At 38.8% G+C, this 21,702-nt stretch overlaps 2 protein-coding genes across 3 annotated transcripts in view; one reads left to right on the top strand and one right to left on the bottom strand.

The window, feature by feature from the left end:
• Nucleotides 1–1,257: 1,257 nt before the first annotated feature.
• ccnl1a (cyclin L1a) lies at nt 1,258–10,155 on the top strand. Its single transcript, XM_024276667.2, has 10 exons — nt 1,258–1,604; nt 1,833–1,907; nt 3,116–3,225; nt 4,770–4,890; nt 5,004–5,068; nt 6,993–7,092; nt 7,221–7,325; nt 7,503–7,756; nt 8,434–8,532; nt 8,903–10,155. Exons 1-10 carry the CDS (start codon nt 1,365–1,367, stop codon nt 9,375–9,377), a joined length of 1,644 nt encoding a protein of 547 aa, XP_024132435.1. The 5' UTR covers nt 1,258–1,364; the 3' UTR covers nt 9,378–10,155.
• A 666-nt stretch (nt 10,156–10,821) lies between these two features.
• veph1 (ventricular zone expressed PH domain-containing 1) overlaps nt 10,822–21,702 on the bottom strand; it is a 42,877-nt gene continuing 31,996 nt past the window's right edge. Inside the window, exons 9-12 of one of the 2 annotated variants that reach the window (XM_024277168.2) lie at nt 18,141–18,277; nt 16,028–16,081; nt 14,068–14,267; nt 10,822–11,810 (exon numbers count right to left, since the gene is read on the bottom strand). In XM_024277168.2, coding sequence (XP_024132936.1) covers nt 14,085–14,267; nt 16,028–16,081; nt 18,141–18,277 — 374 coding nt within the window. In that variant the 3' untranslated portion in view covers nt 10,822–11,810; nt 14,068–14,084. Of the gene's footprint in view, nt 14,268–16,027; nt 16,082–18,140; nt 18,278–21,702 lie in introns of both variants that reach the window. The other variant, XM_024277167.2, reaches the window with a different exon arrangement.

The raw sequence follows: 21,702 nt of genomic DNA, 5'->3' as shown, positions 1-21,702 counted from the left end.
ATGATCAGAGTGAAGCTTTGAACCTGATACATTTTAGAATTGTTTTTAATGATAATTTTTGTCACATAAACTATTTATCTAAAACATATTGGAAAAAAGGTCATGTGCATCATTAAATATTCTAGCTTTAATTTACCCTTAAAAAGAAATCTCCCAATAACTTGAAAACCCAAATGAATGGCTAACTACTCTAAATGTAACTTTTGGGGTACATAGAACAATTATTCTGATATGAAACTAACAAGCGAACATTTATAGATTCTGTTCAGCAAATGAAAAACTGAATCTAATATTTAAGTTTTGTTTGGAAATTTTGTTAAGGCCCAAAGTCTGGAGGTCATCTTTGAACGGTGCATTGCTTTTTTCCTGTCAGCTCTCTGGGAACCAGCCTGAACAGGTGGACCTGTCCTCTGCTGACATATAAAACAGGCTTGAAGTTGTGAGGAATTTTAATACATTGTAATTTTCCCCCACCACTGAGCATATTTGACACCAGAATAGGAATAAAAAAAATGCTATGATTTATTTATTTTTTGCTTTGTTTTAGCACACAATTCAGACATAAAATTAGATATGTGGGGTTTAAAAGCATTTTTTATTTTTATATCATCTGGGTTATTCTTTTTTAGCTTTTATTTGTATTTCTATTTTTATGCTAATGTTTATTTATTTTTTAAATCGCTTTTTTTTTTAAATGGCGGATGGATATGTTCCAGTGATTGCAGTGAGAGGTCCGGACTTTCCTGTAAAACACGTCACAGAAACTGTTCGCGGTGAGTCGTAGTTTGCCGGTGTTGCCTTCTGGGAACGTCGTAATCTTGAATTTTCAAAATTACGACCTCTTCGAAAGTTTCCTAGAAATGTGTTTTTGTTTGTGAAAAATCATAAATTCTCATAAATTTATCAATGTTATTTATTAAAAGTCAACATTTTTGTAATGCAGCCATTTTGAAAAACTTTTTGTTCTCTGAACTGTAAAAGAAATCATCCTTTTTAAAAATATATTGACCTTTTTAAATTTCAAATGTTGAATTTTAAAGTTATTGTTTTACACATTCACTTGTATTTGTTGGTTTCAAAAGTCCCTAAAACCTTGATATTTAACGTTTTGTAAAAATAAATGAATAAATAAATATAATACAAGAAAGTACGTTGTCCTTTTAATTTCTTTCAGTAAAATATTAACACTTATATGTGTTACATCTTTGTTTTTTCTTTAAAGTGGCGAAACTATTTTACCTCCGCGGATGTGCACACACGCTTGCGTCTGAACCTTGGGCGGTTGACGTCAGGCGCTTTGTTACGGTCTCCCTGTTCCGCCATCGTTTCGTCGAGGTCGGCTCAGCCGTGTGTGTCTGTTGAAGATGGCCGCTGATCCACTCTCTGTTTCTTCTAACGCGTCCACGAACAATGAAGGTATTCTTATAGGTGATAAAGTATATTCGGAAGTGTTCCTTACCATCGACAACTCGCTTGTACCCGACGAAAGACTCTCGACGACACCGTCGATGCTCGATGGCCTCGACCTGAGCACGGAGACCGACCTCCGCATCCTTGGATGTGAACTCATTCAGTCCGCGGGTATCCTTCTTCGGTTACCTCAGGTAAATTTTTAGAGTTGTGATTATTTATTTTTTAAAACTGTCTCTGAAAGTTGTTTTTAGCTATTATATTTGTACCAGTCATGGAGCGGCCTGGTTAGCTGCAGGTGGCTAATGCTAGCATCTTGACGTCGGCATGGTGGAGTCAAAATGGCTGCGCTCCATTGTAAAGAGCAAGGCCGGCTTATGTAAGAGCCACCAACAAATAACGCACTCCGTCTCTTCTGACAGGTGGCCATGGCAACAGGACAAGTACTTTTCCATCGTTTTTTCTACTCCAAATCCTTCGTGAAACACAGTTTCGAGGTACGTAGCGCGCGAGCCGCTAAGTGACAAACGTTACCGCTACGTTCGCGGTAGCCATATTGTTTCGTAATTGATACTTCTTCAATTAGAGATTTTCTGAAAGCTAAAATATTAGATATATAAACAATAATATGATTTTGTTGGAAAAAGATTGAGCTACATAATATTCAAGCAGTTCTGGTCAAATAGAAATAAAGTTACGTAAGCTTTATAAGCCCTTTTGGGGAATTGTATGGAAATTAGTCAGCAGTTAGTGTTGCCAGGACATACTCTTGCTTTTTAAGCAACAGGCTGAGGCAAAGAACGTATATAAATACGAGCTGAAGAACTTAAATGATAAATATGGTTTAGTGTCAGTCTATGGAGAATTGTTAGTGATGACATCCGCGTGATTATCTATTTTCAATCTAACCTAATAATTGCTGCGAAAAGACTCATTTTGAGATATTTTCATTTGTAAAATTATGAGGCGGTAAAAGAAAAAAATAACTAAAAAAGTGGCTTCATGAGGTTTTATTACTTTAACGTCACCATGGAGTATTTTCTTTTTCTTTGGTCTCGAACAACTAAGAAACGTCGTATTAATACTATAATACACAATTCCACATTTCACAGTTTACTGTCTGATAATAAACAGCTCATCTGGATTTATACATTTTATAATCGATACGAGTTGTTTCTTTGTTTTGGGTTAGTTCTGTTATTGACTACAAAAGTCGCAGGTTGATGTCACAACAGTGACAGATGGCTGTGAGACCTTTCCCCATATCCTTAATGCACGTACTTGTGATGTGAACGTTTTCACACTTTCTTAATATCTTACACTGACATTTAAGCTAACCCTCCACACATGTAGTCACTGGGCCCCAGTTAAGCAGAAGAAACTACTGTGGTAAATATAATCCAAAATGTGATGTCAATCCACGTGGTTGCTTGTGGACTTTATAGAAAAATATGTTCAGCACTTTAGAATGAAAATAAATTGCGATTGAACATTCAAATATATTTGGAAAGGTGAACACATTCTGTACAGGTCACATGGCATGGTAGAAATTGACAAGTTTAACAGCCAATCAAGATCCAGAACACTGTGCACTATATTAAAAAAAATCCAAATATCATTTTTTGTTTGCTACACTGTTTTTCCCATGTGAAAGTGGTTATTCTCTTCTTTCAAACTCTGGTTTGCTTTTTCTTTCTGTCTTCAGATTGTTGCTATGGCTTCCATTTACCTCGCCTCGAAGATTGAAGAAGCGCCACGGCGAATACGAGACGTCATCAACGTTTTCCATCACCTGCGACAGCTTAGAGGCAAAAAGTAAGTAGTCTTAAATCTGCACCATTGTGGTTCACATGTTGCATTTCTTAAATATTTTATTCTGCTGATGTTTTTTTCTGTGAAAGTGCTGTTTTGTTTGTCCATGCACTCTAAACTTTTCAGTTCCAGCTTCACTGGTAGTGTTAAGCTTTTATTTGGCATATGACTGAAATTCCCACAAAGGGATTTTCTTTTAAAGCTAAAGACGAGGCACATGTACTTTATGTGTGCCTGATGTCTTTATGTCAATATTGCAGTTCTTGATATTAACTTAGATTCTTTTTTCCCTTGCAACCAACTAACAGCGACCAGCTACATTTACCAAAGCCTGGGTGATGTGGAATGGTACGTAAGATGAAGCAGTCGGCATGACAACCATGAGACGAGGGGGTCTCTGTCGTCCCCCCAGGCCCACCCCACCCCCTCCTGTGGGAGACTCCCGTGGTCTGAGCCACCGCGGGGCACTGGGAACGGGGATGACAGGTTGGCCGAAGGTCCTTGGCCTGTGGGGCACCTTGAGGACTCCTGTGGTTCTATCTTAAGCTTTGGGTATCTGTCGCTCATTCTGCGGACTGTGGGGTAATGTAGATTTCTTCTGACTGCTCCTCACCATGCATTATCGTGCAGTTTGCACACTAGTCCATTCGCCGTCTGTAGTTCATGGCTTTAAAAGAAACCCTTTCTTTGAGTTAAACTGTCATCTGTGTATCTAATTATCTAGAGTTTAGTTTTTATTGAGGGTCAGTGCATGCATAAAGCTTTCAAGTTATAGGTTGTTTTTCCCGCCCCTTTGATAATATTTTTATGTTTTTCAATGTATGCACTTAATTGCATTAGAGACACGCATCAGATTTTCCACTGAGCAGAGAATCACTCCTTTAAAAAGGAAATACTTTATTGCTCTGTAGTGACATACACACTGACACTCATTTTTGTTATGGAATCCTAAGTTCTTGCATAAATGAGGAAGTAGTTTTTCTAGTTAAATAGACTAAAATGTGAGAAAGTTTGTATTTAAAACTGTTTTGTAATAAAATTCTTTATTATTTTAAGTTTGGTAAATATTTATTAAAATCTTTGCATTTTTTGAGAACTTGTTGCTGTTAGAAATAGATCAGATTGTGTTTTGTTGGAAATATCCTTTAATTGAGAGTAAAGTAAATTAAATGGTTAATTTTTCTTGTAATTTTTTTTGTAGCCTTTGTTTTGTTATGCAGCTCTGAGTGAGGCTAATTATAACAGCATTAGTGGATTTTTGGTTGTCATGGGAACAGCTTTATTAAATGTAGGGAAATGTATCTTTCTGTTAAAGCTGTGGATCAGGGTGATTGAGACTGGGGCAGTCTACAGATTCCTAAAGCTTTGCTTGAAACCACAGGAGTCCACAATCCCACCACACTGTCAGGCATGCAAACAGTGTATCTAGTTGCTTTGAGTTGGTTGGAAAGGGAACCAAGAGTGCAAGGATCCAAAAGGGCACTTTCTTCTCTTTGCCACAAAAAGAGAAAAAAAAACAATTTTATTTTGATTCTTTTATAAAATAGGACTCCCAGTCCATTGATACTTGATCAAAACTACATAAATACCAAAAACCAAGTGATCAAAGCGGAGCGACGGGTCCTTAAGGAGCTGGGCTTCTGTGTTCATGTCAAGCATCCACATAAGGTGAGCAGAAGCCACACTTTTCCTCATGCTCAGGAACATTTTTCATGATTCACTTCTTAATATCTACACTTCTGTAGAGGGTTTTCTGCTGACACGTTTGCTGTGTGTTCTAGCTTATCGTCATGTACCTCCAAGTCCTTGAATGTGAGAAGAACCAGCCTCTTGTTCAGACTGCCTGGTAAGTTTTATCTTTTTTTTAAATCTAGTTTTTTATTTTCCAAACACCCTCCATAATCATCCCCACAGCGAAAGCCGTTATCATGTCTGCCAGACTTACCACCAGTCCTAGGCTTAATGCGGAGTTGAACAAGTTTCAAACGGTTGAATTCCTGCTGAGCACTTGGTAATTTCTCAGGACCCGTTACTCATCACTTTCAGTATGACAGTCAGACGTTACTCAGGTGCTCATTCTGGAAACTAGCATTTTGAAACGCAGATTCACTCTGTCCTGACTACAGCATCTTTTTAAATGATTGAAGCAGCAATCCTTTTACGTGTCTCACTCTCGTCTGCCCTTGCATAGCTTTCTGTATAGTCTGTTTGATTTGCCCAGAGAACTTGGTTTAACTTTGTCCTTTCTCTCTACTCTTTGATTAAAGGGTAGTCCATGCTGGTAAGTCACATAAAGAACCTCTGAACTCTGCCTCCTCCAACCACATGACCTCAGGAAGCTCCCCCCATTGGTTGGCTGCCCTTCTCCTGACAGCCATTCCCAATGCCGAGATTCACTGAAGGGGGCGGGCGAGCCTTTCCCTACAGCCAGCATCGTCTTGTTTTCTCTTGGGTGTCCAAAAGGATTTGTATTTTTTGGTCTTGCTCCAAGATCTCGGTTGTGATTCCTTTGTCCAAATAGCTGCAGATAGATTCCTATGCTGTCTTGTTTTTAGTTTACTTGCATTTAACAATGAAGTAAACTTAGCCAGTTACAAATATTTGTTATTTAAAAATAAATGCCCATTTTTCTTGCCCAGTTTAACATTGAGAGTAGACTTGATATTTCTCATTCCCAACTTACCTGGTGTGTAGACGTGTCTGTCTTACAGGCTGACCCACTTCAAAGATTTTGGCTCCACGGATCTGTTCCAGCCGCGCAGCTCTCACAGTCCAATGGCCATTCTGTTTCTTGAAGCTTCAGCGTGTCGTTTTGACCAGTTCTTTAGGCCATATTTCAATAATAATTAAAAAACAAAAAACGCTTTGACTGGAACATTGTAAACTCATAGGTATGGCTTGACACACCAAACATTTCAGACAGTCAGATGTGGGCAAAGTCTCAAGAGTTTCTCTGGCTTTAGATTCCAAAAAAACCAGCAGTGTTTCTCTTAGAATCATCTTATCTTTAGACTGTTTACCATCTTTTTTTTTAAGTTCCCATTTTTGTATTACGACTTCTATGTCTGTGGAGAGCATAGATGGTTCCATCATTGTCCTGCACTTTGTGTTTTAGTTTTCACTGAGTGTAGAGAATCTTTGGACACACCATCTTTATACCATTTACCTTTTGGTAGTGAAGTGACTGCCACACACAGTAATGTGGATTGTTGCATAACTTGACCTTTTGGGACCCGTAAACGGTGACCTCATGTTGCTGTCCGGTCCGTACGCTAGCTCATGCATGCCGTCAAACATGCTCTTCATGTTTGCTCCTTTCAAACCCCAAACCTGGAACTGCTAGCTGCTATAAGTTCCTGCATTTTCCCCAAACTTCCAAGGCATGTGTCATTAACTATCATTTGATTCCATCTCTGTAGTTGCCTTTACATCATTTTTAAATTATTTTTTATTTCTTGGCATTACGTTTCCCACATTTCTTTCTGTGACATGCCGTCTTCCTGTGGATGCCCGAGAGAGAAAAGGACAAAGTTAAACAGGATTCATTTTAAAAGACACAAGAGTGATGTTTGTATAGATGGATCTTTTTATTTTCCCCATTCATGGGGATTTAACATTTTCCTGATTTGCAAACTACTGAAGTATTTTAATACATTTATAGATCAAAAGACATTCCTTCTGCTTTGCTTAGTTAGAGGGGTTGTGTGTAGGAATGAGAGGTGCTTTGGTTAGAGATGCTATGTTTTTGTTGGTGTTTTTTCCCATTCCAGGAACTACATGAATGACAGTTTAAGGACCAATGTGTTTGTGAGATTCCAGCCTGAGACCATCGCTTGTGCCTGCATCTATCTAGCTGCCCGAGTTTTGCAGGTAGCCATTCAGTCCCATGAATTTTCCGACTCTTATTTGCTTTTGCAATGACATATTGTCATTTTTATGGTTAACATCCCTTTGTGGTGGGTTTTTATTGGTTCTTATTCCTCATTTTTGTTTTAAAGATCCCTCTGCCATCCAAACCTTACTGGTACCTGCTTTTTGGGGCCAATGAAGATGAAATAAAGGAGATCTGTGTGACGACGCTGAGGCTATACACAAGGAAAAAAGTAAGTTCTCTGAGATTCTGGATCTAACATACATGTGCAGGAAATCTCTGCTCTAAATCCAAGTTTCATCCAATATGAACCAGTTACATTTGAGTGAAGTTGTTTTGTCAAAGTCTTTAAATCAGCAATATCGTCTTTTTTTTAGTTCTCTTAACCAAACTGCATGTTTCCTCTCAGCCCAACTATGAGCACCTGGAGAAAGAGGTGGAGCGGCGTAAAGTTTTCCTGGCAGAAGCCAAGCTGAAGGCCAAAGGCCTGAACCCCGACGGTACTCCCGCACTGTCCACGCTGGGGGGGTTCTCCCCCGCCTCCAAACCGTGCTCCCCCAATGTGGTCAAACTGGAAGAGAAGTCTCCAAATCCTCCAACCATCAAAGCAGTTAAAAAAGAGCAAGACAGCCGAACCCAAGTCAACAAAAGTCCACCAAACGGGTGAGAGACGAATGTGACTTTCATTTTTTTATTAACGATTTTTCCATGAGCTGATGAATCTAAATAACTGGTTAACTATAAATCAATTCAGAAGCAGAATGTTGTTGTTAATGGTGGTTTTTTATTTTTATAAACAAAATTTCCTCAAATAACCAGTTAAAAACCAACTTATAGATAGAAATTAGAAGAAAAAACAAACTGATATTCAATCAAACTGGGAACTTGTGATTCAAAGTAGAATCAAATAAACTGGCTCTAATACTTGACACCATTTACAATGGAAACTAAAGGTTGTCAAGTTTTTTATTTCACGAGAAATGTTGAATATCTTAGAAAGAATGACAAATGGCAGAAAATCTTTTGCTTCAGCAACTAGTCATATTTATTTGTTTATGAGAACTGATTTACCTGTTGCCTGGATGAGTTCAATGTAAAATGTTTAAGAAAAGAAGTTTAGATTTTCCACAGACCTGCAGTTTGTAGACGAATAAAATCCTTGTTTCAGATTTTTATGCACAAACTTGTGAATGATTGTGAGTGCAGCTGTTTTTCCCTTCATTAGTTCACATTTCATCTGTTGGTTTGGAGAAAGTAGCCTCAGATTTCCCAGTGTATGATCCCACGTCATATATTCACAAATGCTAAGAGCTTCTTCTTTTGATTTGTTTTCTCTACAGTTTAAAAAAGGAAGCAAAGATTGGAAGAAACAGCAGAAGTGGAAGTCGTTCTCGATCAAGAACGCGATCGCGCTCAAGATCCCGCTCTCCTCGTAGACAGTAAGAAAGATTCCTGTATTTCCTAAAAGTTTTAACTTGTAATTTTATTCATTCAAACCAGTTTTTACTTTCTTCTGTTTTTTTCTTTATATCTTAACAATCATCGAATACTCTCCCCTCTCCTATGCATTTTTTGTTTGTTTTTATGGTTCTGTTTCAGACTTAATAACCAACAGATTTATTTATTATAACATCATTGAAGAAGCGACTCCAATGGATTTTAGTTTTTGCGAAAGAGACATCTGAAACTGCTCTATTAAATATGTTTGTAAAAACTATTAATAAAACAAACGAGCTCACGTCTTTGTACAGTTTGAATGTGTGTTGGAGGAGAATCAGAGTTGATGTTTGTCCTATTGTGGTTCCACAGTTACAACAGCAGGAGGAGCCATTCGGGGACTTACAGCTCCCGCTCACGGTCCCGCTCCCACAGCCGCAGCCCGTCGCCTCGACGACATCCGCACTCGCCCCTCCTCCCCCACCTCAAGTCCAAATCCAGCCACCACAGCAACAGCGACTCCAAGCTCAGCGGACGCCACGGCATCAGCGGGGGCGGGGGCTCCGGCCACAAGAGGAAACGCTCGCGCTCTCGCACGAGATCCCGCACTCCTGTCAAAGTGGACCGGGAGCGGGAGAGGGAGCGCGAAAGAGACAGAGAACGCAGCTCCCTAGAATTCTCGTCCAAGAAACACAAACACGAGCGAGGAATGGGACACCGGGATCGGAGGGACAGGGAGAGGTCTCGCTCCTACGACAGGGACAGAGACAGGGAGCGGAGCCACAAGAGCAAACACCACAGCAGCAGCGGCGGCGGCCACTCGGGACACGGCCGCCACAGGCGCTGAGACACGGCAGCAGGCAGGTCTGGGGCTGATGCTCGCACCATTCATGACACGTCCAGTTTATTGTTTTTATGCATCAGGAACATGAAAGCACTGCCTTAAGGAAAACCCTAGACGTGTTGACAGCAGCTTGTGCTGCAGGTTACCGAAAACAAGGCAATCGTCATTAAACAGTTTTCCATAAATCATTAGATTTTGTCGATTCTGTTACCTATCATATCCATGAATAAAGTCTATAAACCTCAGCGTCTAGAAACGTTTGGGTGCTTGAATGGAAGCCCTGCAGTACTCCTGAGAAGCATCAGCCCCAGAGCCGCCCCCCTCCCACGCAGTTCTACTCTTCAACACCTAAGAAACCATCCAGCCCACTCTGTGTTTCTGGGTCAAGGTGTAAAGTTACCATTATTTTGGGGGAAACGATTATTTACAGTGTAAACGATTGATACCCACCGACTAAATATGAATGCTTTGATTTATAAAAGCGAACTCTTCAGTGGAAAGGTGGAATATGTTAATGTAAAAGAACCTTCAGGAAAAATCAACATGTTTGCACATGGAGGGCTGACGGTGTTTTTGGTTCTTTTTTTTTACTGGACAGGTTTATGTTGCTTTAATAAGAAAATGTATTCTTTAGTTATTTTTTCTTTTCCAGCAGGAAAACCGGACTTGATTTGGGGAAAAAAAAAAAAACCTTTTAAGATTTGAAATTTGTAACACTGGTTTTTAGTCTGCACGTCTCTGCCCAATTTTTATTCATAAATAAAAGACTTATGCCACTGAACTTTGACCTGTGCTGAGTGTTGACTGGAAATATGAACAACGATGGTGGAACTGAAGAGACTGAGTGTAATAAACCACGAAGCAGCAAGAGTTGTTTGTTAGATGCAGTTTTGTCTTTCTGCCACCAGATGGTGCTGTTCGTCTATTCAAATGTAGACATACAGTGAAATGCTGAGTAGCTATCAGACATGTAAACATAATAGGCTTTTAAAAAAGGTTGAAACACAGATTAGGAGATGTAGATGAACATAAATTAAAAATTAATGTTAAAAAATATAAATGCAAGATGAACTAAAATAGATGTAAACTTGGATAATTTTACTTATTGACAAGCTGATGGACTAAATGACAAGATTGTGGTTTTATTGTTTATATTGTACGATTTTACTAAACATTTTCCTGCAATTGGCTGAAAAAAATCACAATAATGTGACAAAACAGTGTTGCAGTTATGGCATTTTATCAGAGAATATGTTTCTAAAAATCCGACTCTGCTGTTTATTATCACTTGAGTTAAAAAAAATAAACATTTCGGTTGAATAATTAGAAAGTTTTGAAGTTTTAACTTCCGAGCACAAACTCCTGAAAAAAAGCCAATCATTTTGATTATTGGGTTAATTTGATGAAGGGTCAAAGAGTTTTGGGTGTCCAAGAAGTGTCCAAACAATTCATTACAGCAGATTTGTTTTATTTCAACATTTGATGCTACAAACTGCTTTCATCTGAAGGATTTATTTGACAATCATCTCAGGAAAAAAGTAAACAAGCAAAAAAATGCAGCAGGCCAGTGTTACAATCAAATTCAATTTATCATTAATTTAGAAAAGTGAAAAAAAACACAATTCAGCAGTGTTGCAAAACAGCAATAAATATATATATAAAAAAATCAAATGAATCCAGCAACATAAAAGAAGAAATAACAAAAGGAATACATCAGATCCGATATGTTTAGCTTAATCACACGGTTTTGAAATTCCAGCTTTTTTCCAGTTGGATGGTTTTGTGCTTCGGAGCAGGAGGAAGCGCTCACTGCTCTCCAGTGTCAGTACGACAGCTGCTCCCAGAACGCCTCGGACACAGAAAAGCTTTCATACCAGCAGGAACAGCCGTTCCAGTCTGACATGACAGCTCCACTCAGATGGGACATTCAAAATTCACTTCAAGACAAGGAAAAGGATTCTAGACAGAAGAAAACTGAGTTTTTCACATTATGAGTTCTAAGTGATCAAAAACACATCGTTATCAACCTTAAAGACCTTTTAAACCTCCAACTCCTTCTTGCAAACATTCACATTTAGATCCAGTTTGGACTTGAGCTGCCCTTCAAACGCTCCTGTTTGTGCGTCGTAAATCAGAGGAGAACATATGATCACATGATGAACGTCAGGAGTGAAGTGAGGACCAAAGACCGTCATAAGAAAAATGGCCGACACAGACAGACTGGACTGAAAATTCAAACTTCCAGGTGGAGAGCGCACAGGCACAACTTTATCTACACGCTTAAAATGACTAAATATATGACAATTTGTTAGAGTTTAGGAGAATCAGAAAGTTTGGTATCTACTTTAAATTAGAACTGGACTGAGTGACTCCTCCCCCAGGTGTTTCAAACAGGAAGTTCCTGCTGGTTCCAGGAAGCCAAAATCCCATCGACTTCTATAGAGAAATACACAGTTATTACTCAGTCAGTATGTTTGTCTCTACTATCTTTTGTTAACACGTTCTCGATAATCCTACCTTTTTTTTTCATTACATTTGTTACTGTAATTCAAGTTACAAAAACGGACCAATCAGATGCCTCCATAAAGTAGGTGGAGCCTACCTCCATTATTTAAAGTATTTGATTAATAGATGTTGTGTAGCCCGTTTCCAAGTGAAAGGGGTGTGGCCTTCCAACAAGCTTGGTGAGAGTGGTTGCCATAGAAACATTGACTCCAAAACCAACTCGGACCAATCACTGCTCAACACCGTCAGTTATCTCCTCAATATTTCTAACAGTGTTTCTGCTATTTAATGCACGCTAAAAACTGCATTAAATAGCAGGTAATTCTTCATTTTTCACTCTATCAGAAAATCATGCAGGATATTTGTGAAACTGTTGCAAGTGAATCATGTTTGAGTTCTTTTTTTGGCTCATTAAAATCTTTCTATCCCCGATCAAATCATATCTGCACTAATACTTGTTTGAAGATCTTACTTCTCTGGCTAATAACACCTGACAGTTTAGGTCAATAGAATCATCATTTGTGCTCAAGAGTCATTTCTAATCATCTCATCTGCTAGAGATGCATGAATGCAGATCTGGGCTTTCTTATGCATAAACGTATCATAAGTGCAGTATACTCTTCAATTGATAACATTTCTAAAAAAGAAAAATCCTAATAATATACTGAAAAAAAACACTGCCAATTTGTGGATTTCCACATGGAAACTATAACTTTCATTTTTTTTCACCTAAGACCTTTAGATTTTAGTGTTCCAATAGGGCACATCATGTGACAAAGTCAAGGCTCAGGGGTTGGATCCGGCCCGCTGGGGGATCATATGCGGCCCGCCGGATCTTTTTGTACTTTTATTAATAATGGCCCGATGTTATCTTGTGCTGGTACCATGTTGAAACACATTCATTCCCAAATCATCACATATTGACGCATGGCTTAGGACCCCTCCACGTCAAAAATGTACATTTTAGGTGTCCCCAACTCGTTCTTTTTTTTTATGTCCAATTAAATCATGGCCAAAAAACGGTACCAGTCCGGTACCGGGACGTGGACCACACCAGTATCCTAACCCTAACCTTAACCCAATACCGGACATGGATTAATACTGTTTCTGGATGCTGTATCAGACGTGGACCAGACTAGGGTTAGGGTATCGGTAAAGGCCTGGTCCAGAGGTCTGGTCATCTTTTAAAGTTTTAAAAATGTAGTTTTAGTGTGTTCAATAAATATTTCTCCTGTTCGGTCCGTGACCTAAGGTTTGTTTTGGATTTTGACCCCCTGTGCGAGTGAGTTTAATACCCCTGATTTAGGGGGTCATTTAGCTTCAAACACATAAGGGTGTATTTGTATAAACTCCTTTTGTACTTGAGACCAAACTTTATTTTTGAAAAACCATCATTTCAATGTCGTTTCTCCTTAAACGCATCAGTCTGGACAAAGAAATTTCAATCTCAAACCCTGTAAAGAAACCCTTATGTTTCTATTACTGAACAAACATTACTTTTTGATTTATACCTTGCCAAGTAAAAAAAAAAACAAGACGTTTTAACCCTGTGCCAGCTTCCGTTCTGCTGGTTATTGATTGGGTTTCTCACTTTTAGTCTTCATGTTCCATGTATGCAGAAGCTGGCACCGTCCTCAGTGTTTCTCCCTCACTTCAACTGCTGTATAGACATTGGCTCCATAAAAGGCTGAGATGTTATCTTACACCACAGCTGAGAGTTGACCCAAATGTTTAACACGTCCTGTTGAAACGTTTGGTTCCAGCAAAAACTGTTGAAGCAGTTTATTGGAGATCCGTCCCTATGGACTCATTGAATCCACTGTGGAGTTATCTAATGTGAATCGGTTTCTGCTTCACTGTGACATGACATGAAAGAAGGAAGAGTCGAAGTCTTAACGAAGATAAAATCGGTTCTGATCATCACAAAGAAATGTCTTTGTTTCTCCAAAGTTGACCAAAATTATAGTTTCTTCAAAGATTTCAGGTACTGTTCTCGTCAGAAATTGCACATTTGATGCTTCGGTTTGTCGTCGACTCGATTCGATCCGTCCAGGAAAGCTATCCTGCTGATCTCTGCTGCATAGATCCTAAAAATCCTACTTATTGAGCACATCCATCCATGGTTTTTTAATGGTGCGTCTCTTCAGGATCGTCCTGGAGTTTCTGCCCCTCAAAGAGGAGGAGTTACCTGTGTGGGCGTGGCTCTCACAGGTAGGTGGTAGCCTCTCTGTTCTCCCTCTCTTTGGCCTGAGCCACGGCCACATTGATGCACTGCAGCCACTCCTCCGTGTGCTTCTCGTCCTGCGCCTTCAGCACGTACGTCTTGCTGTCGGTGAAGATCTCAAAGGCCCGCGGCAAACCCCGATCCCTGCGCTTCTTTGCGACCACCTAAGATTAAAAAAAGTTAGTAAGCCATGACTTTTTGTTGCAGCATGACCTTTTTAAAATTGTAAAACCAAATTCAAGAAAAATGGACAAAAGGACTGCATTCAAGAATCTTCTCATAATATTTTCATTTTATGTTTATGGATTGGTTGCTTTTGTCATGCCAGGTTTCTACCTTTCTTTCTTTTTTTACTCACTTTGTTTGTATATAAAATTTAATCCACATACAAGAATTGTTTGAATCCATGTAAATCTAGTCACACTCTGTTAAAACTCAATAAAAACGTTTAGGGCCGGGAATCGATTAAAAAGAATTAACTAATTAATCGCAAATCTGGAAAAAACTAATAGTGATTAATCGCCAATGATTTTTTTTTGTTACAGTATTTGCCAACCACTTATAATCTGCAAATAATCATAAAATGAAATCACACATTTTAGATTGTTTATTTTTAACACTTTGGAACCTAAAACTCAGTTTTAGTCTATATTTGAATTTTCTGTATTTTCAATTTGAAAGACTACCACCTTGCTTATTTGGTATCATTTTAATCAGCACAACCGCCCTTATGTGACACTACCTTTATTTTGTCATTTTTCCGTGTTGTATTCACGCACTAAACATAGAAACATGCAAAAACAGAAAATTCCATCTGGAAAATAGGATTCATTTCGCTGTGGAAATTCCAAAAATGTTTTACAAACTGTTCTTACAACATAGACAAAATGTTTTAGGTGTAATTTCATTCAAAACAACAAGAATAACATTTGTCAACAAACTAATCAATATGTTTTTGAATGAAAATACAAAAAAATCCAGGCTAAAGTCACACTAGGAAGCCAAAAAATAAGAATTTCTCTCCTTTATTTGACATTTTTTCTGAAATTCTGTTTTTTTTTTCCTCATAAATTTTCTTTATTATACTTGTGACAAATAATAAAAACATTTTTTTAAGTTTGATCCAGCTGGATGTCAGGTCGGCTGCTCACAGGTGGGGGCGTGTCTGTCCATTCTGAACTGCTCGCTTTCCGCGGCATCACTTGGGTGGAACTTTCGCAGAGAAATGCAGAGTTTCCTCAATTTTAAGACAACGCTGATGCTCGTTATTGTGTAAAATTCATGTGGTCCCCATCCCAAAATAGAATAATGGCCGGTTTCCTCTTTGGATTTCTCATAGCTGACAGCTCTGTTTGCTCCGCCCCCTCACCCTTCATAGCAGGTGCAGCGCTGCGGCTTTATCGCAGCCGTCAGAATGATATTAATCCTCCGCCTTATTTATTTAAATAAAAGATCGATTTTGTCCAAAAATTACAAATAAATGCTATATTATCTCTTTAATTTAATAAAATTTTTTATTACGCTGATCTCACAGCTGCACGACAGTACATAGAGCGCGATCAATAAATATTAATGAATTAATTTTATTAATCTACAGCCCTAACAAATATATAAAATAATGACTAAGTAAGCCAGCAACTAGGCCTGCACAATAAATTAAACATTTATCATCCTTATATTAGCCTGTGAGATACATACATCGCAATTAAAAAATGAATCGTATGGAGTCTCTTATGTTAGATTCCCGCCTCTTATGTTGAAGTGGGTTATTTGGAGTATAATTTAAGTTATGAGGACTTTTATATCAATAAAATTATGTTTTGTTCATTACCATAGCAATATTGATTACCTATATCGCACACTGCAGGGGTTTCTTATAAGGTGTAGCCCTAGGCACTAAATAAAAAGCAAACCTGTCATTCACCTTGACACTCTGCACTTTGCTCAGCTCGATAGGAAAGTCCTCCAGCTCGTCCTTCTGTGGGGAGAACAAGAAAAGCTTCACACCGAGCAGCAGAAGGTACAAACCCCCTCAAACATGCATCTGGTCCCGTTTTGCACAATGGGAGCACAGAGAGAGATGTGTGTTGCTGATTGCTCCATCACAGTCAGCGTCCTTGCTTTGTTTCCAGGATGTCTAACCTCAACACAAACCAACAGCAGGACGAACAATAAAACCTTTTTGCTCTGTGGGTTTGTTTTTTTTTGGAAGGTGGTCAATTAAACAACACCAGCATTGCCCTCCTCTGTTTTTGACTGTTTGTTTTTTCAATTGTGGGTCTCTTTTTGCCCCAGTTAGGAGGAACAATCAAACAGAGAAAGCTGCTCCGAGAGAGTCCACATCCTCCTGTGTTTATGTGAATTCTGAGCATTCACTTGAAGCCCACTTAGTTACACTCTGAACTTCCTGCCAGCTGTGCTGAAGCTCTGTCTCCTACTAAAGTCTTATTGTGAAATTGTTTTATCTGGAAACTCTATGAAACCTAAAAACGAGCCCACCTCCTGATCTGCAGGATTTACAGCATCGTTAATAGAAGGACTGAACTGCCTGCAGAAAATAATAACCCCAAACTGGTTTCTGCGTGTTGGGGGGTATTTTTGTTGTTCATCTGCACTGATATTTCAGTAAATGCTTAAATCCTTGACACATTAATGTTCATATTTGCTTTAACTGTCCCTCTGTTGCTCTGAAAATCAGCAGATTAACAGCAATCAGCTCAGAGATGTCAAATCAATCATAAGGACTTCATTCAAACTCATGTTGAGTTTTTGGGAGTTAACAAATACTTCCACAGTGACATCAGACAAAATGGTGACAGGGGCGAAAATCTGAATAGTGACAGCTGATCGGACTTTTATGTAAATAATAAAAGGTAACCTTACCAATTTCATCAAAAAAATGGTACATTTATTTTATGAATGTCCTGCCGGACTGTATTTTTATTTACTCTCCTAGATCTTTCACAAATCTAAATAGAAATTGAAATAAACCTTCAATATTTAAAGTTTTATTGAAATTTAACTTGAACAGATGTTACTCTAACAGGTTCTATTTTGACGGATGTTATTCGTACGTGTTTTAGGTCCGATCAGCACAAAAACTGATGGAAATACATGTTGGTCTCACATAACAGGTGCAGCCAAGATGCACATTTCTGCATGCTGGTCGCATGTTTGAACTGCACCCAAGGCCAAATGTAGTTGTTGTAATAAGAGGTATTTGTTGTTTTTTGGGGTATTTTAAGTCGTTTTACTTCCAGGTATTAAAACGGTTCACAAAAATGACTCATTTCATAAATAATTTGTGTTTTAGAGTTCCAAAGGTAATATGTGATCATATATATGGATATAGTTTACTCTGAAAGGCTGAAGAAAATCATTTAAATTCTGAGCTTAGTCAACGCTCATTCCATCCATTCTTTATTCAGATTAAATGTTCACACTTCAGCTTTTGTACACGTAGTAAATGTGAAAATCAGTGCAGTAATGATCAAACGAAAAAAACAAATCTGTAAATCTGTCTTTACCAAAAAAAAAGCTCTAAAGAACAAAATAACAAACTCTGAAAACACGTTTTCCAATGTCCAGAAAAGAATGATGGCGTTTTAAACAACATTTATCTGCCTGAAAAACAATGTTAAAGATATGAAACCTTCCAGAGAAGTGACAGAGAGCAGCTCGGCTTCACTCCTCCTTTCCTTTACTTATTCTGATGTGCAGAGATGAACCCTCTTCCCTTTGCTTTCTAATTGTTCACATCCCTGTTGTTAAACAGTGAGAATGACTCATGTTGCAGCATCACTCCTTGGCTTTAGGAAACCCCCCGTAGAGTCAGCAGAGCCAGAGTTTGCTACGGCTAGACTCACTGCATCTTCCAGAGGGAAATCAAACCTTTTCAATTTCCATGGAGTTTCCTAATGATTCCATTGACACACACCAATGAAAGTGTAATTAGTGGGACACACAAGACGGCAGAGTGAGTGCAGCCGTCTGAGAGGGAGTCCGTGTGTGAGGTTTGGCTTTCAGCTCCCACGTACCGATTTGCCCCGACGAAAAAGCAGCTGATTTCCCGCCAGGGTGAAGTAGCGGGTTTTCCAGCGCTTGATGAACTTCCAGCGGACCTGCTTCTCCTTCAGCTTCCCCTCAATGAGAGGCTGTCCTTCCTGGTTCACAACTGTAGGGATGCAGACAGAAGAAGGAGGACATCATAGGAGGAATTGGTTTTTACTCAGTGAGAACGTCACAGACTATAATGCTGTTTGATATAGGCAGTCATCTATAGGGCGCCATGTGCTCGGGGGGCGCCACATCAGCAGGGTTAGACACAACTCAGCATCTTTTCCATTTGATGTCCAAAATGAAAAAAAAGAAAGAAAGAAGAGAGATGTGAACACAAGGTGCCATTGTAGGTTGATACGTAAAACAGCTAAGTTAGCTAAATAGTTCGTCAACGTTAGCTTACATGTTGCAGATTCTCTTTTTTATAAGCCTGGTGGATAATATGAACTATGAGGTAGTTAGTGCAGTTAAAAGAGGCATTATTTTCATTATTGTTATGATTTTAACAAAAAAATGCTAAAATAATAACATTAATGCTTTATATAACATCCCCAAACTACAAAGTTTTTAGACGCAGTTATTACGTTCATGTGATGATAATATCAGTGACATTGGAAAACCGTGAGAGAATTATAGGGTAACCAAACACCAAATCAACTTTTTCTGGCTGTTTACCTCTATAAATGAGGCTTTAAAAGAGCTGTCTGATGTTTTACAGTCTAAAACCGTCTGTGTGCTGCCCCCTACAGGTTGAAATTAGGTATTACAATAGATTTAAATATTTATATATTTCAGAAGTTTCACGTCATCATGCTCTTCAGCTAGAGTCTAAAAGCCCCGCCGATCTATGATTCAATAACGTTCAGTTGTTTTCGTGTTAGCGTTAGCATGACTCGTAGGTGGATTGCTTTCGGTCGTCAAAAATCTACTGGCTTGTACAACTTTCCAGTGGACTTGGTGATGGATTTGCAATGAACATTTCACTCTGGATTGTTTGCTTAATACATTAGCCTTTATTAGCTTATGATGCTAATGTCATTTTACGGGTCTTTGGTCTGGACCAAAATCCTCAACCTCTACAGAACTGGAATCACTTTGCTCGGTACCACTCTCCATATTGAAGATGCAGAATGACAACGTCACCTCAAACTAACCTCACTGTCAATGTCAATCACAGATTTAAACCACACCTCCTCAGCTGTTTTAATACTTCCGACATGGCTCAAGAACATCTTGGTTTGGCTGTAATTAACATTAACGATGAGACATGTATATGTGTGTGTGTAAACAATGACGCCATTGATAACAATGGAGCATTTAAGGCTCGAAAAGTTGCTTTAGTCTCTTTTCAAAGCCTGGGAACTTTATATATGCACATAATGTACAAAGTTATTCACTTTTTAATGCTTTTTGTTGTCAGTGAACTTAATTAAAAGCTTATCAATTGTATTTAATTGTTGTAAATCAGAGATGACTCTCAAACATGTGTAAAGATTCCTTATCGTGGGACAAAAGTGTGCTGTTTTTACTTATTTTGTATTTGGGGGCATTTACCTAAAGATTCTCAGTACCTTTGGCCTGCACTGGTCCCAGCAGGGCATTCATAAGCTGGTATAAAGTCCACATCTGCAATTCGGTGCAGGCACTGAGGTTGTGCAAGAGTAGAAACAGAGTTATTAAACTAAAGGTTTGATTTATTAGGTAAAACAATCCGACCAAAACCTGGCTGGCCCTAAGTGGGATCTCCCAATCTCCCACCCCATTGAATCATTAATGAACTGCGATTAGACTCATTTTGTGGAGAGTGCAGTTTGATTTCCTGAACCACTCCCAGACCCCATTAAAACCAGACTTTTTGCCTCCAGAAGTGGAAGCACGATAGAAGATGGAAAGGAAGTCATGTTCAAGTATCAGCTTGGAAAGAGTTTCATCAGTTTGTGAAGCTTTGGGACTCCAGCAATATCCAGAAACTTGGACCAGCAGAGAGTTGGCTGACAAAATGTTCCAACAACTATTAGTCGCTTGTCAGCAAAGCCGGGCGTCAGTGGCGTCTTCTTCAGCCAAGACTGAGACGAGCACGGAGGTAAAGAACAAGGTCACATGACCACATCTAACCTCCCTCTCCTTCATCACCTTGTACTACTTCATCATGGGAGGTAGCTGTGAAAGCTTGTGTTGGTTGAACTCGATGTTCACCCCAAAAAATGGTAATAACCCGATACTTTTAACCCAGAAATGTATTCATTTTCCATTGAGGTACATCCTCCCTAGAGTGGGATCAAATGTTGGTCCCAATAAATTGTGGTCTAATTGTGTTTTGAAGTGGACTGAGCTCACACACATTCATGTTCTATACTGTTTAGCTTTATTGAAAAACAGAACAGGGTGGTGGGGCGGAGCCACTGTAGCCAGCCGTTGATTGGCAGAAACTGCTGATTAGAAAGCACCGATACAGCGCTAAGCTAGCGATTTCCTCTTTACGGCGATATTCCTTTTAGCCTTTCACAATCTTCTTTCAAACATTAAATTGCTGTTATACACGATGTACTAAAAGTAACTCAAGAAAAAGACGAGCTGCTAGATGACCTCCATTGTTACTGGAAGTCGGGTGTTTTGACAGCAAAAGAAGAAAAGGAAAAGGACAGTGCCCTGAGGTACCCCTGAGATCCTCCGTCCAAGAAAGACTGTTAGCCAGCCCCACTATGGGATGGAGGTAGAATATTAGGGTATCTGAGTTTGCCCCTTAAGAATGAATAGAAAACCATGCTTTCATCATATCAGTTCATCTATCTTCTATTATTTTCAAACAGAAACATCATTTCAGGATACGTCTCCTAGAATTTATGTTGCCGTTCCTGACTTACTGGACCAGCAAAAGAAAATCATTAGTTTGTGCGCAGATGAGGCTACATTTATCTTATCCTTCTTGTTATGTCTGTCTATTTGTTTGGTCGTCCATTCATACGTCTTTTTTTGTTTTGTTTTTATGTATATTTTTAGCTAATTTAGTATTTTTGCAGGCCACCCCGTTGTCTTCCCTCGCTCATATTATTAGGTTATTGTTATGTGTCACTAGAGAAAAAAAGAACATCTTTACTGTACCGTTACATCCTCCAAAAGCTGAATGATCTTTAACTCTCAACTTAATTCAGTTCCTGTCATTCAGGTTAAGCTGAACGTTCCTTAATCCTGAACTTTTTAAACGACCCTATGTCCAGATTTTTATTGTATCTTACCTTTAAACTCCTTTTATGATCCTCTTAAGAGTTTTTATGTGGGTCTGCTCTATGGTCTGAATGTATATCTCCAGATGTTGGATGCTTACGGCCTCCCTAGCCTGCAGCAGTCACTTTGATAAGGATAAAAGCTCAGGTTTAAAATAATTTTGACATTTGGATGATGTCATTTTTTTCAGATACATTTGTTTCTGTTTTTGTACCACTTTCAGAGTGAAAGTAGTACACAAACACACACATACACAGGTCATTAGCGCACACTTCAAAGACATTCTGCTCATTACTACAGTCAGCAGTGTAACAT

This window comes from Oryzias melastigma, linkage group LG13 (genome assembly GCF_002922805.2).
Source record: "Oryzias melastigma strain HK-1 linkage group LG13, ASM292280v2, whole genome shotgun sequence".
Lineage (NCBI taxonomy): Eukaryota > Metazoa > Chordata > Actinopteri > Beloniformes > Adrianichthyidae > Oryzias > Oryzias melastigma.
The sequence above is the reverse complement of the archived record's forward strand: the minus strand, read 5'-3'. Positions and strand labels throughout refer to the sequence as shown.